General features: G+C 41.3%; 2 protein-coding genes across 2 annotated transcripts; both read right to left on the reverse strand.

Annotated features, from left to right (window-relative positions):
- Positions 1-190: 190 nt before the first annotated feature.
- Positions 191-4810, reverse strand: slc34a2b (solute carrier family 34 member 2b). Its single transcript, XM_070908495.1, has 12 exons — positions 4765-4810; positions 4541-4672; positions 4322-4450; positions 3985-4128; positions 3755-3866; positions 3454-3649; positions 3259-3354; positions 2837-2948; positions 2099-2266; positions 1735-1851; positions 1521-1645; positions 191-730 (listed from the first exon to the last, which is right to left on the reverse strand). Exons 1-12 carry the CDS (start codon positions 4808-4810, stop codon positions 191-193), a joined length of 1917 nt encoding a protein of 638 aa, XP_070764596.1.
- Positions 4811-11902: 7092 nt separating this feature from the next.
- Positions 11903-13932, reverse strand: LOC139287327 (chymotrypsin-like elastase family member 3B). Its single transcript, XM_070908300.1, has 8 exons — positions 13893-13932; positions 13676-13764; positions 13505-13602; positions 13186-13314; positions 12804-12940; positions 12298-12440; positions 12026-12178; positions 11903-11920 (listed from the first exon to the last, which is right to left on the reverse strand). The coding sequence occupies exons 1-8, from the start codon at positions 13930-13932 to the stop codon at positions 11903-11905; spliced, it is 807 nt and encodes a 268-aa protein (XP_070764401.1).
- Positions 13933-14426: the final 494 nt, after the last annotated feature.

Raw genomic sequence — 14426 nt, forward strand, 5'->3', positions numbered from 1 at the left:
ATAATATGTCCAACTCTTCTGTTCATATTCTCCAGCGTGACGGTGATAGACAATGTTTACTGCAGTGCTTATATCATCCAGCAAAGGGGAATCATCAACATACCGCAACCTGAGAAGTGATGAACAATTACAAGTGTGTTCCAAATACATTATTGCATTGAGTATCCCTTAAAGATTTAACATAATTATATTAAAGATGTGTTGCTCGAACAGCCTCCTTTGTATCCTCGTCTTTTGACATGGCTGGATTATCGTACATCTCCAGACTCTTGTTGCTGTTCCTGCTCATCTTTTCATCCTCATCGTTGTTGCGACACCCGCAGCACCTGCAGCAGGAGCGTTTGTGACAGCTTTTCAAGACCGATGTCACCACAGCGTCCCAGGGTGCCATGGAGTGCAGGGGCCGGGGCAAGAAGTCCCAGCTGCGGAGCACCTTGGGCAGGTAGCGGGGGCAGCGAGACTGCATCACATTGACAATGATCACAGTGACAACAAACACAATGACGGGCACGCCGACGCCGACCAGGACTTGCCAGCCAGCCAGCGACAGGCCGAATACAGACAGAGGTAAAACCAAGAAGCACAGGAAGAGGTAGAAGGCGGCGAACCAGCGGTATTTGGCCGTATGGTTCCCAAGCCCTCTGGCCAACCTGATGGGCACCCGCGTGAAGGGGAGTGGATACCACAGTAAGATACCCATGATGTTGAAGAAGAAATGGCAAAGTGCAATCTATAAAGAAACAAAGATGATGTTGAAACAAGGTGATCGCTGTTAGATCTCATAGAAAATCTCAATCAACTGGACTAAGAGCCTACAGCCATGCTAGCCGCTCTGTGAGGCTGTGCTTAGGGACTGCAAATGCTTTCATCTAAAAGCTAACATCAGCATGCTCACAATGCCAACACTAGCATGTTGATGTTTAACAGGTGTAATGTTTACCACATTCACCACAGTAGTTTAGTGTGTTAGCATGCTAACATTTTCTAATTAGCAGTAAACACAAATTATAGCTGAGGCTGATGGGAATGCTATTAGTTTTGTAGGTATTTGGTCATAAACCAAAGTAACAAGAATAACAAGCTATCTTTTCAATGAACTTATTTCCATATATTTCAAAGTGACGGGTTTATGATTATGATTTTTCTCCTGCCTGGCACCCAACTGTTATTTTGATTATATTTAGATAAACATACTCTACGAGGGGATCAAAGTTATTACAATTCATCCTCTGGGTACCATGAATATGAAATAAGTTTCATGCCAATCCATCAAATTGTTGTTGAGATATTTCTCTAAAAAAACAAAAATGTGGCAAAAGAGGAAATCGGTAGGATTCATCCTCTGGGAACCACAAATGTTTTTTAAAAATTTCATCGTAATCTATCCAATAGTTATCAAGATATTTCAGTTTGGACCAAAGTGGTGGACCTACCAAAAGATCAACATTGCCATCCGCAGAGCCAAGCTGCTAGCACGGCTAAAAACAGGAACGACAGGGAAACTTTTTACTGCGTCTTACCTGCAGGGAGTTGGACAATGTGTCTGCAGGGCTAGCCATAGCAGCAAGTATAGCAGTGGTTGTGGTACCAATATTTGACCCCAGAGTCAAAGGATAGGCTCTCTCAAGGCTAATGACACCAATACCTGGTAAAAGAAGATTAACAAGATATAAACCATGTTATTAAAAAAAAAAAACATTTTAAGAAACTACAGCCAAAGAATTTCAAACTTACCAACAAGAGGAGTTATAGCTGAGGTGAAGACAGAGCTGCTCTGAACAATGAAGGTCATCCCCGCTCCCACCAAAATTGCAATGTAGCCAGTAACCCAAGTGAAGGGGAAGGGGAAGTCTGTAGTCAGACAGAAAGACAGGAGGTGAGCAATAAACCTGATGAAGTGAGCACACAAAACATGAAAACAGTATTTGTGCCTGAGCTTTCTCCATCGCACAACAGGACTGGTGGACCTGGAGGCGAGCCAGAAGCCACAGGGAGGCTGTACCTGTGCTGCTCATCAAGCATCACCATCGAGGAAGATGTGCTGACTATCAAACAGGCTACAGAGAGCATGTCGACAGGGGGAGATTCTTTTGTTTACCTGTGTTGAGAATCTTCTTGATGACTATAGCCACCTGTCCCTTCAGCATGGAGTTGAGCAGCTTGACGATGAGGATGAGGCAGGTGCAGAGGACGAGCAAAGACAGAGCCAGAAGAATGAGGCCCACCGCCAGGTCTGGCAAATTAGCATTGACGAAGAGGTGTTTGCCTGCAATGGACGATCGAAGAGATGATTGACATTAGAGTGACCACTCTTGCATTATGTGACAGCTAAAAATAGCCTCATGTGCATGACTCACTGTAGAGCAAACCGGATAAACGGAGCTCATAAAACAGCATTTTGTGGAGAATAAAGTGTCTTTTGAAAATCTGAAAACAAACTGAGGCTGGGAGGTTAGTCAAGATCGAGTTCTGATGTTATTAAATTGAAAGATTTGTGTTTTATTTTTAAAAGCACAAAAACATTTACTTTAATTTAGGGTCAGACTACTTTGAAGGAGTGATCCATTTTATGGTCATGTGGCTCTCAGCATGAATAGACCTATTGAGCAGGTAGAGGGGTCAAGGCAGAGTATGAGCTGAGTCACCGCAGCGACTGAAAGGTAGTCATTGTCCGGACATCAGAGGGTCTGGATGAAGGAGGTTGTTGTGTCTCATATTTCACAGAGCTTCAGTGGATCAGGTAATCCTAATTGCTTTGTAAATTTTCTTTTTCTTTTTTTTTCTTTCTTCTTCAACCGTGATATATTCACTGATTCACTGACGGACACACGCTTACATTTCTCCTGGTAATCGGTCCAAGACGCGTTCATCTGGGTCCAGGTCAGGTTTCCTTCCTCCCAGCAGACGGCACCAGGAGCGCAGTTCTCCACTGTTGCATTCCAGAAAGTCTGAGAGAAAAGATTGGAGGCAAAAACAGCTTTAAATGCAAGTGCAATAACTAAGAAGTTAAGCATGCTATGTTCATCTTTTAATTATCATACGTAACATTCTGTCTTTTATGAAATAACACACCTTCACAGTATGATCTAACAACAGAATGACGGCGGTCACAATACAAGAAGGACAATATCAGTCATTAACAGGAGAAAGCAGAGGTAACCATAGCGTTATCATATGTTTTTACTGTTGCTGTGTTATGCTCAATGTGTGGCAAACTAATAATTTATGCATGTGATGCAGCTCTTGTTGATTTCCTACCGTGTTGGTCTCTTTTTTGCACCATATTTTGATCAGGCTCTTGTTTCTGGCTGCCGCGTCACCAGTGGCGATGCCGGTGATAACAGACTTGTCAAGCTAAGAGAACCCAAATTTAAACACGTTTAAGAAAACAAATTCTTCTTTATGTCAATGTTGCATATTATTTCTTGATGCTTCCAATGTCGCCGACTCTACCTGGATGATGGAGTCGGTGAGGGGGTCGGTGATGACGTTGAGCAGGTCGGGGGCGTTTTCTCCAGTCTCGATGTTGAAGGACTCGATCAAGAGGTGGGTGAGTTTGAACAGAACACCTGTGGCTACTTCCAGGGGAAGAAGGACCAGCACAGACAGCCAGTTAAAGAAGTCGTGGACTGTGGCGCCAGCAAATGCCCTGCACGTGAAGCAGCACACTCTTGAACATGTCCCAGACACTGTCTCTAGAGTTATTATTACACTGCAGCATTATTTTTGTCCTACATGTGCCGCTCTGATTTACCTGCGGAACTCATTTCGGTCTCCCGCCTGCATCATGGCCACAATAGTGTTGGTGACAGATGTTCCAATGTTGGCGCCCATGATGATCGGCACTGCAGACTGGACATCCAGCACTGAAGAATATAAGTAGCATCATATTAATGCACTATAGCTCCATGCATGTCCGTGAGTAAATAATAAATAAATGCATGTGTCCGCATGCATCCTCTATGTGTGTGTGTGTCTACTTACATCCAGAGGACACCATGCTGACCACAATAGAGGAGGAGGTGCTGGAGCTCTGCACCAGCACTGTGACTAACACCCCGATCACCAGCCCAGCCACAGGGTTGGATAACACAACATTGTCCTGGAAGATGTCACCAGCAGCTTTGCCTGTACACACACACACACACACACACACACACACACACACACACACCCTTAGGTCAAAAACACAGGCCTACATACACATTACATAAGCAGCACTTTGTTGCACCTGGCACTATCAAGTCAATAAACTGAATGTGCAGTGATGGGTGGTGATAAAGACCCAAGATATTATAAGCAATTCTATGAATCTGTTTACCTCCGACTAACTGGAAAGCAGAACTGAGAACATCCAGCGAGCAAATAAACAGGTAGAGAAGTCCAAGCAGCAAAACGGCCTTCACAATGGCCGTCAGCACTCTCATAATCTTTCCTTTTGTGTCCAGCTCTGCAGAGAAAAACAAAGCACTGAATCAGAGTCAGGTTTTGTCAAGGTGTCCGCACCGTGCAGCGCAGGGTGAATGGCGAGCTGCCTCACCTGACCACTTGATCCCAGTGTCTTTGAGCTCTGGGAGATCCCAGGGATCTTCTTCGTCCGGGTCCTCATTCACCAGGTCCACGGTGGAGTAAGCCGGCAGGATGGCCGCATCTTTATCCGGAGTGCTGTCATCTAATGGAAGGCAGACGGGAGGGAGTGTTAGACAAGGTGGCAACAACACAGTTTGAGGAGGTTTTTGAAGTATCTAAGAGAAAAGCACATACTGAGAGTGGGAGAGGAATCAGTCCCCACCTCGGGTCTTGGAGCCATGACTATCTGGGGAACGAAAAGTCACCATAAATAAAACAACTCAGATAATTAAATTATATACATGTAAGTGTAATATTAAGACAATTAGAATGAGCAGGTTTACTAACAGAGCAAAGGCTGTGGAAATGATGTCTTTTCAAAATAAAATGACTCTTTCAAACTGTGTTATAGTCAACAGGCATTATAACATAATGAAATTATATACTGACAGCCAATTGTATGGTTGATCAAGTGGAACTAAATCTCCAAAATGACAGAAACATCCCATCATTATCAGGCGCTCCAACATCATCTGAACAAAACTCTACCGGATTAACTGCACCTGTAAATATCTCCCTGGATCCTTCAAATCTATTTGACCAAAATGTTGCCCGATTACACCAGTTTCCCGTGAGGCTGTGTGCCCATGGGGTCTCTCTCCGACGTGAGGAGAGCGGAGCGGTGATGGTGGTGGTGTACGCACCTGCAGCGGAGCGCTCTGAGCGGCGAGTAGGAGGCTTCACCTGGGTCACCTGTTGCTCACTTCGAGGCTGAGCGCTGCTTTTATAGCGCCGCACCGAGCACACACACACACACACACACACACACACACTGCTCTCAGTTCAAAGGTCGCGCACACATCTGCAGAGTGGCTGCAGGGTGTATGTGAGGCACGCTGTTTGATAAAACCGATGAAATGATATTCTAATTGTGAATAATGAGTAAGAGGGCTGGACTGGAGACACTTTATGGATTGTTGAATGGGTAAAAATTTAAGAACCTGACACAGAGTGGGCCCAGATGTTTCTTCTTCTTTCTTTACAATAATAACGTGATGGTGGACTTTTGATAAAACTATGCTGTATGTATAAAATCCATATTGTGTCTCCAGGCTTCAGTGTCAGCCACAGGCAGTGGACCAGTGTGATACAATACTGAAATCAAGGAAGCTGCCCCCTAGTGGTTGTAAATACAACACTAAGCTGCTTTTCTTTCTTTTCTTCTTAACTTTTTGGAGGTCACCAGATACTTATGTTACACAAAAGAATGTGCCCCCCCCCCCCCCCCCCCCCCATTTTTCTGTATTTCCTGTTTATTTTCTGGATAGTTTAATATCTTCAGGACTCTCAAAATCCTTTAAATGTAACAATATGAGAAGGACAAACTTTGGTTGGACTACTCATAAATCATGTCCACACAAAGACCTTAACCTGTGATGAGGGGTCACAAACAGACATTTCTAAAGTTTAAACCACTGTTCTGCATCATATTATCCTTTGTTGGCCTCGTCACACGCTGTGTCATTAAATTCTACAACATTTTTTGTATTTTTATATTAATGGACACTTTGTTTATGTATCACACTGGAGCAACAGCTGGTCCATGTGGTGCATTTCAGTATTTGTGCATTTTCTGTTAATTCCAGCTGATATGTGAACTGTAATTATTATCCATATCCACTATATTCACATTATTCACTTTAATCTCTCACTCACACACACGCTTGTATGTGCACACATTTATTGCTTATTAATCTGAGTTTATAGCGAGAGATACGGCTGTAACAACATAGCATATTACATCTAAAATAAATGGTGTGAATATGAGTCAATGATTAAGCTGGAATGATGTTTCAGTTACTCCCAAACTGCAATAAAAGAATCACTGCAGATTTAATGCTGTACTTATAAAAAAGGTTCACTGGGTTCATGGAAAAGAATCAGCTTTAAAGACTCAAGGCAGATCTGTTGTTAAATAAAGGATCAGGAAATGATTTTGTGACATTAATGATTAGTGTTATATATGGAATACTTACTTTAATAGACCACGACAGACCTGGGAGCAGTGGTTGGTTTTATGGTAAATGTGAGACTTGCATGTGGGTGTCGCAGCAAGACACACCAATTGAACTCCAATGTCGTCAGTCTCTGAAAATGGACTCCAAAGGCATCCTCAAGAGTCCCACATGATGCAGTTAATCTATTTTGGTTACCTACTTTGGTCACTGGGGTTGGCTTTATGTGTGATACCAGATTTTGATCACTGTTGATGCTCTAAAAGATGTCTGAAAAGACTGCCACACTCTTTTTCTACCCCTTTTATCACTTGAAGACCCACGCTTCCAAAAACATACCAGTGCTTAGTAACCTAAGCTAAATAAAAACATAAGACTTTGTTATTCTAATTAGCTTTGCCTTACAGACCAATTATGTAATATTCTAACTATTATATTCTGATTGTGTGTATTGTCTGGCTTCAAAACAACAGCTTGTAGCCAACAATCAATATACTGCACGACTTGATTACTATACAGCCAATAGCATGGCAGCTCAGGCATTATCAGGTACACAGTGTTCTGCAAAACAAATAGCAAAAAACCCAATTACCCTGTCAAGCTCTCCACTGTACAACACTCAGTGGCATCCCAAATCATCAAACAAAGCCTAATGAAACAACACAATAATACACAGTATTGTACAATACAATACAAATGCATACAATAAGTGGTAGTTGCACAGAGAGATTTTTAACCCCACCAAAATAAATACATTGCACGATCAAATGAGAGCCTTGAAAATGTAACGAACCTTAAGCAAAACGTTCACAAAGTAGTACACATTTTTAAAGAAATCCACTTTAATAATTACAATGTCAGAACCTTTTGAAAAGCTGTGTTTACGTGAAGCATTTCGGCTTGAAAATTCTGCAAAAATTGGAATCTGTTCAATGTAAATTCATTCAAATTCAACCTATAATTTTTATGATTTGGATGTATACTTTTTCTGTTCTTTTTTTTTTTTTTTTGCACATCCTGACGACTAATTTTTCAAACAATTTAAGTTTTTGGAGCAACAACTATACACAAGACAAGAAACTCCACATTTTAAAGTGCCTGAACTGTGCGTATAAATACTATTATAAAGTGCCTGTAACAACATGCCAGATGCAAACTTAAAGGTCTTTTTAAAATTAATATCGTGTTTTTCTTGTAGTGATATTGCTTGTTTCATTATTTCTTCAAATATTGCAAGTGTATTTCAGCAGTGTAATTATTAGCCACTAATAGCCACTAATTAGCCACTAATATTAATATATAATACAGATAAAAGCCAGATGCAGCACATCATTTATTATTGATTAAATATCTATGTATCATGAGTAACTGATAAGTGTTTGTGCCCGCCCCCGCAGGCTGAGCTTCTGTGCAGTTATGACCAGTAATATTATGTTTGATAGGTATTTAATTGGTTTCTTATTCTGGCCTTGACCTCTCCACAGCGCACACAGTGATGTGACACGGTCTGTGCATGAGACCAGCTCGGCTGAAGACTCACAGCGTGGCGCACTGTTGAGTATAAAGAAGCATCTTATTTTACAATTCACCTAGTTATTTATTGACTAACCCTTTAGGTTTGATGCAATGGTTTCTCCCCATGTGACTTCAGGAGACCCACATACGATGGAAAGATCAGCTGTGGCTTACCTTTAACCTTTGGAATGCTGCTTTCATTGTCCCTCCACCCACAAGCTAATCAAAATACTTTCTAGTTATGCCTGTGATCATGTAGCGGCTTTTTTTTTCTTCCTTTGGAAAGCCTGGACTGACCTTTATTTCTTTTTTTTTAGAAAACACATGTTCTTCTTATTTGACCTATATGAATTACCTGCTTCAAAATCTTAACCTCCTCCCTGTGCAAAACAGTCTACTGTATTCTCCTCTGCCTCTAAATAATAATCCATCTTAAATGTTTTGTTTTCCTTATGAGAACTGTTATGGTATCATGGAGTCAATGATTGCCTGCAAGGCCACTGAGTTGATGCCACCTACCTGCCGTGCTGGCACAGTCCACTGAGGGTCAAACAGTTTGCCCTCTTGTAACTGCCGGGGGCCACCCTGTAGTACTACGCAGTGAGTAGGCTGTGCTGTAATCCATAAAACCATAAAACTCAGCTGCTAGAACTCGTCCAAACTGGTTGAGTCTCCGAGGGTTGTGAGACTGAGCGGCGACTTACAACCAAAGTGACACTGAATGTGGATGTGATGGAAAATCTTTCCGCAGGTTTGGTATTCTGAAGAACACCATGTTTTAATTTGCCTGTTACATATATGTCAAAATATCACATCACATCATCAACGTTGACCTTAAGCAGCACGGAAAGCTCCTTTTATTTATGTTGGAGTAATGGGAAAACACCTCACACCAAAGTGTGGTTAATGTTTGCACAATATAACAGAGTGTGACCCTGCTTCCTCCAAATGGCCAAAATGTAATTTCAGACACTGTCGGCTGGAGTGCATTATTTAAAAATCAACCGATCAAAGGCAGTGTGAATACGTATTGTTCAAAATAAATCTCCATCATAGTTGAGGGAGGACAGAAAATTGCAGCTGGAGCACTGCCCTCTCACTCTGTGCTGCATGTTACATAGTTTACTGCACACTGCGGCACAAAGGTGGTGCTGAGTATCAGTCGGGGTCTCATCACCCTCCTGAGACACTGACTCAGTGAGGAAATAATCATTAACTATTTAAACATTTCACCTTTTTTTTTTTTTTAAATACAGCAGCACTGCGAGCGGTATTCTGATAATATACAGAAGAGTTTGTTAGCCTACAGTATTTTAATATTTAAAATGTATCTATAACTTATGTTACTTTTACATTTAAATCGATCTAACAAACAGCATGTTTGATGAAATTGATTATCATGCTTCCTTAATGGTAGAAAAAAAGAAAATACTAAGTAAGCCTCTGCTGTATTGTTAATTCATGAATACTACTTAATATTGCATTTGGTTTCCTTGATAGAGACTGATATTAGACTATATATCAGATTATGTTGTATTTGCACTTTACCACCTTATATTTGATGTTGCACAGATGGAGTACTGTTTTTTTTGCCCAGAATTGTGTCTACAGGTCTTCCCTTTAGGCTCTATACAGCCCCAAACAAGCACACTGGATACAGCCTGAGAGGCAAATCGCGGGGGAATCACTCCCTCAAGCTCTCCCTGCACCACTGCTTGCTGTTTGATAAGCTGATTGCTGTGCTGTAATAACTGAAGGCAATTCAGACGAGCATCAATATCTTTTAACAACTCCTCTTCTCTTATATGGATTTATATATATATATATATATATATATATGGCTGGACAGTTGGAGGACAGTATTCAAAAATATTTTACTCAGTAAAATAAGCTGAAACTGAAAGTGAGGGCAATCAAATAGGAGTTTGAAAATCCCCAGTGGGAATTACACCCCTGTTTAGAACTAATTAAAGAGGAACAGTCTTTTTTTTATTAAGTTATATGTACAACATGAGAGTTTATATGTCCTTGTGTTGAGAGTTTGGTCTGTCTGTCTTCTTTTCTGTCCACTGGATGGAGCTGCTGCGATGCTGTCAGCACTGAGCAGGTTCCCTCATGAACCAGCAGATGGGGAAAGATAAATGTCAAAAGGTTTGTGTTCCTGTCACGGTTTGAAACAGAACTTCTCTCATGAGTGTAGCTGTAATGTTTGATTTCACACAGTATTTGAATGATTGTCTTGTAGTGGCTCCAATGTTAATGAAGTGGAGAGTGAAGCCATTAAAGGTTTGTTTTTACTTTACTCATCTATTTTAATTCTAACAGCTCTCATTTTAAAATCCTCCTGGCTGTGACTGACGAGTCCTTCTCCTTGTCTGTGTTTTCTCTCTTGATGTTTGGTCCCATTAAACAATATCAACGTTTGATAGTATCACATTTGCTAATTCTGTCTTGTACATTTGTCAAATTCAGTTAAATGACTTTGGCTGAAGAAAGAAAACAGTTCATGAAAAAGAAATATAAAGCCATTAAGTATATTTACTCATGTACTGTGCTTAAGTGCAATTTCGAAGTACTGTACTTTGAGTATTTCCATTTTCTTCTACTTTATACTTCTATTCCACTGTAATGATCATATTTTTTACTCCACTACATTTGTGTGATAACTTAAATTACAGATTAATAACACACAATATCATCAACAAATACATTTGGAAATTATTATATTAATTATTATGAGACTTGAAGTTATCCAACAGTATATAATGCAACTTCACCAACTGCAACATTAAAGTGATGTACACATTAATTCACCAATAAATACATAATCCAATAATATAATATATATTTTTGTAAATGGGCCAGTCTGCATGAGTACTTTTACTTTTGGTACTTTAAGCATATTCTGATTCTAGTATTTGTAGTATTGTACACTGTGTTATTGCTACTTTTACTTAAGTAAAAGATTTGATAAGTACGTTGTCATATTTCTGTGCTTTTGCTGCATTGATCTCATGTCATAAATATCTCATATCATATTTCATTGATAAATGTAAATGAAGATTCAGATAAAGTTGTGAGCTCGTCACTGTATGTACCTCGTGTATTGTCATGTTCTATCATGCTAAAAATAGCAACATCTGTTGTCACAAATTTGATGTATATTTGTCAGATGCGGCTCAAAACGCTGCTGTTATCTGATGCAGCAGCCAGCTGAGGTCGTGCATCAAGGTAACCTATTGCTGCCGTTTATCTGATGTGCAGTGCTGCTCCCCGGCTCGGCTCCCACCTGGGTGTGTCAGACAGTGCGTCCGCCAGCGCCGACACTTGGCCGACCTTGGTGATGATTGATAGGAAATACTGATTCATAAGTCCTCCACACACACACACAGATGGGCAGCCATTCCTCATTCTTCTTATCACACAACAGGGAGGGGATGAAATATGAAGTGGCACTATGCGTTTTTTACAGAGAGGCTGAATCTTTCTACACTTTTCTGTGTTTAAGACATGAAAAATGCAGATTTTGTTTAGTTCTCGCTGCTGCAGTGCTTTGTGATGTATGTTTTTCTGTTTTAACATACATGTGATGCATTATTAGGTGACATTGATTACAACAAGGGGCATACTGAAAAAAGACACACAGACGTTTATTGTACTGAAAACTATTTAAATATATTGTATCTTGTTTTTCAGTGATGACAGACATGTAGTTCTGTGTCTGACCCTGATGTGTAAAATGTTGGGACTTCATTGGGACCTCATTATTTTTTGGAGTTGATCAGTCGGTGTCCAGTAGATCCTCAGTAATGCAGCATGACCTGAAGAGAAAACAGGATTTATTGATACATGAAATGCTTCATTTATGGGAGACATTAGAGTGTGGGACATTTCTGTCTCTGTTTCTAGTCTATTGTTGAACTTACGTCACTGAGCCACTCGGTGAAGGCGGAGGTGCGGGTGAAGACGGTGGGCTTCTTCACTTCATTGCAGACACGAGAGGAAACAAAGCTGGTGACACCCTGGACGTACCACCTACCATCCTGACCCAAACAGTTCAGAGGACCACCAGAGTCTCCCTGAGAGAGAGAGAGGAAGAAATCAGTATAAAGTCGCTGACCTTGTTCAAGGCAGGAAGTTCAGTTCTGACAGGTACATGTACATGCTTTTTTTTTTTTGTTTTTGTTGCCTCACACACATTGCATCCAGACACGATGTCTCCTCCAGCGCAGATCATGGTGTTCTTGACGTTGATGCCCCACCAGTCGCTGCGACTGCACACACTGTGCTCCACTACAGGCAGCAAGGCCTGCTGCAGCTTATCAGGCATAGGGCCATGAGCTGAGACACAGAGAGGAAAGAGCTGCTCAGCAACACATAAATACATCATAATACAAGGCAGAGAGAGCAGTGTTGGACAAGTTACTTGAACTCATAACATCTCCAACTCGTAGTGTTCGAGGGATTAATGACTGCAATGTAATTACTACATTTTGATTTCTTGCACTACTTACTGGAGAAGTAATCACATTACACATTAAGGCGAGAGTGCAGATTGTTCAATTGTTAATGTCCACCGTTCTAGTTCTAGGCAACATCTGCACCTGTCTGGGCCAAAAATCACCCATTCACTTTGTACACAAAGGAAACACTGCAGCGATCAGTGCAAAGTCAGGATGACAGATGAGGACACAGTGACATTACTGTAGAGGTTGCCCCAGCCGGAGATGTAACACCGTGTCCCATGGGTGGGGATCTCTCCGGCCTCTGGAAGACAAGCCACGCCAACGCTGTCATTCATGATGGGGCTTTTATCCAGTTTCAGCAGGGCGAGATCATTGCTGAAAGAAAATCATGACAGTTAGATTCTCCCTGATTGAGCAATGAAAGTACTTTTTAAGGCAGCTAAGATCAGTCAGATTGTTTTTATGCTCTCCATACTTTATGGGTAAGTAGGTTTCACTACTTTTGTATTTGCTTTTGCATTTGACTATATTGTAGGTTCTTTGCTTACAGGTGTAACAGTATAATTTATGCTTATTAAGGATACCACTGATGACTCGTTCCCAAGTCAAAATAAACTCACCCATCAGCTACAAAGTCAATGTCCCACATGGGGTGGACAATGATGCGCAGAACATCTCTGATCTGTTCAGTGCCCTCCTGCTGGCTCATGTCGTGCTCTCCCAAGACCACGCGGTACACATCTCCTGGCCTGTAAGACACTTACTGTAGTTTCTATCATTTCAGATTACATTTCCCTCATACTGTATGCTTCTACACTTCTCATTTGTATCACATTGCTTCTGCGTGCTTGCTTCATCAAGCCCTTGATCTCTGCCCTCTAGCTCCCACTTGTTATCCCTTGAATCACACAGTAGCTATCTCGTCTTATTATTAGTCACCAGATGCAGTGTCCAGCAGTCAGCACCCAGCGAGGTCCAATCAGAGTCCCTCCACACGTGTGGTGGAAACGGCTGCCGTGCTTCACCTGCAGGGAGATCTGAGAAACAAAGAAGTGAATAATTAGAATAGAATTTGACATTAGACAATATAAAACATTGGGGTTACAGTACCTGCCAAGGCCAGCTGTGTGGACGAGCGTCCTCTCCATTCACCACCCTGCTGGTATCAGGCTTGACAGCAGGTGTACCACATCCAAAAACTACAAGCACAAAATAATGGATTCTATAACTGGAATTAATTTAGTGCTTAATCTTGATGTCTGATGATTTTGCAACAACTGTGCTGCTTTGTTGTTCAGTTAGCTCCAGCTAAGCTATCGCTACTCACCATATGCTACCTGAAGGAGCAGGAGAGCCAGTGCCTGCATCGTAGTGTCAGTCTGTAGGTTCACACACACACACACACACACACACACACACACACACACACACACTCTCTCAGCTCAGGTCAGCTCTCTTATACCTCCTCTGACTGTCTGTCAACCCGAACACAGATCACATTGTATCTGTGGAACCTTGTTATCAGCGTCCACTGCCGATTGTGGCTGGGAAAAACTTCCTGTTCCACAGATGCATCAGTTGGTCTGCCGGGACACTAAACTGTCCACGTATGGAAAAAGGAGGTTTATCAAATGTGAGATTGCCAACGTACATGTGCTTACATACATGTGATGTGTCAGTACACCATTATGCAACAAATAGAATAAAACAGAAAAGAATAGGAACATATAACTAAAAGCTTAAACTAAAGATTCAGGAAGTTCAATTCGATTTTATAATTAAGGACGCAGGAATGATGCACTTCATAATCTTCTCCAATGAGTTTAGTTAAAGAATCCTTGATATTGTGGATGAAGTATTC

This window comes from Enoplosus armatus, chromosome 7, assembly GCF_043641665.1.
Source record: "Enoplosus armatus isolate fEnoArm2 chromosome 7, fEnoArm2.hap1, whole genome shotgun sequence".
NCBI classification, from domain to species: domain Eukaryota; kingdom Metazoa; phylum Chordata; class Actinopteri; order Centrarchiformes; family Enoplosidae; genus Enoplosus; species Enoplosus armatus.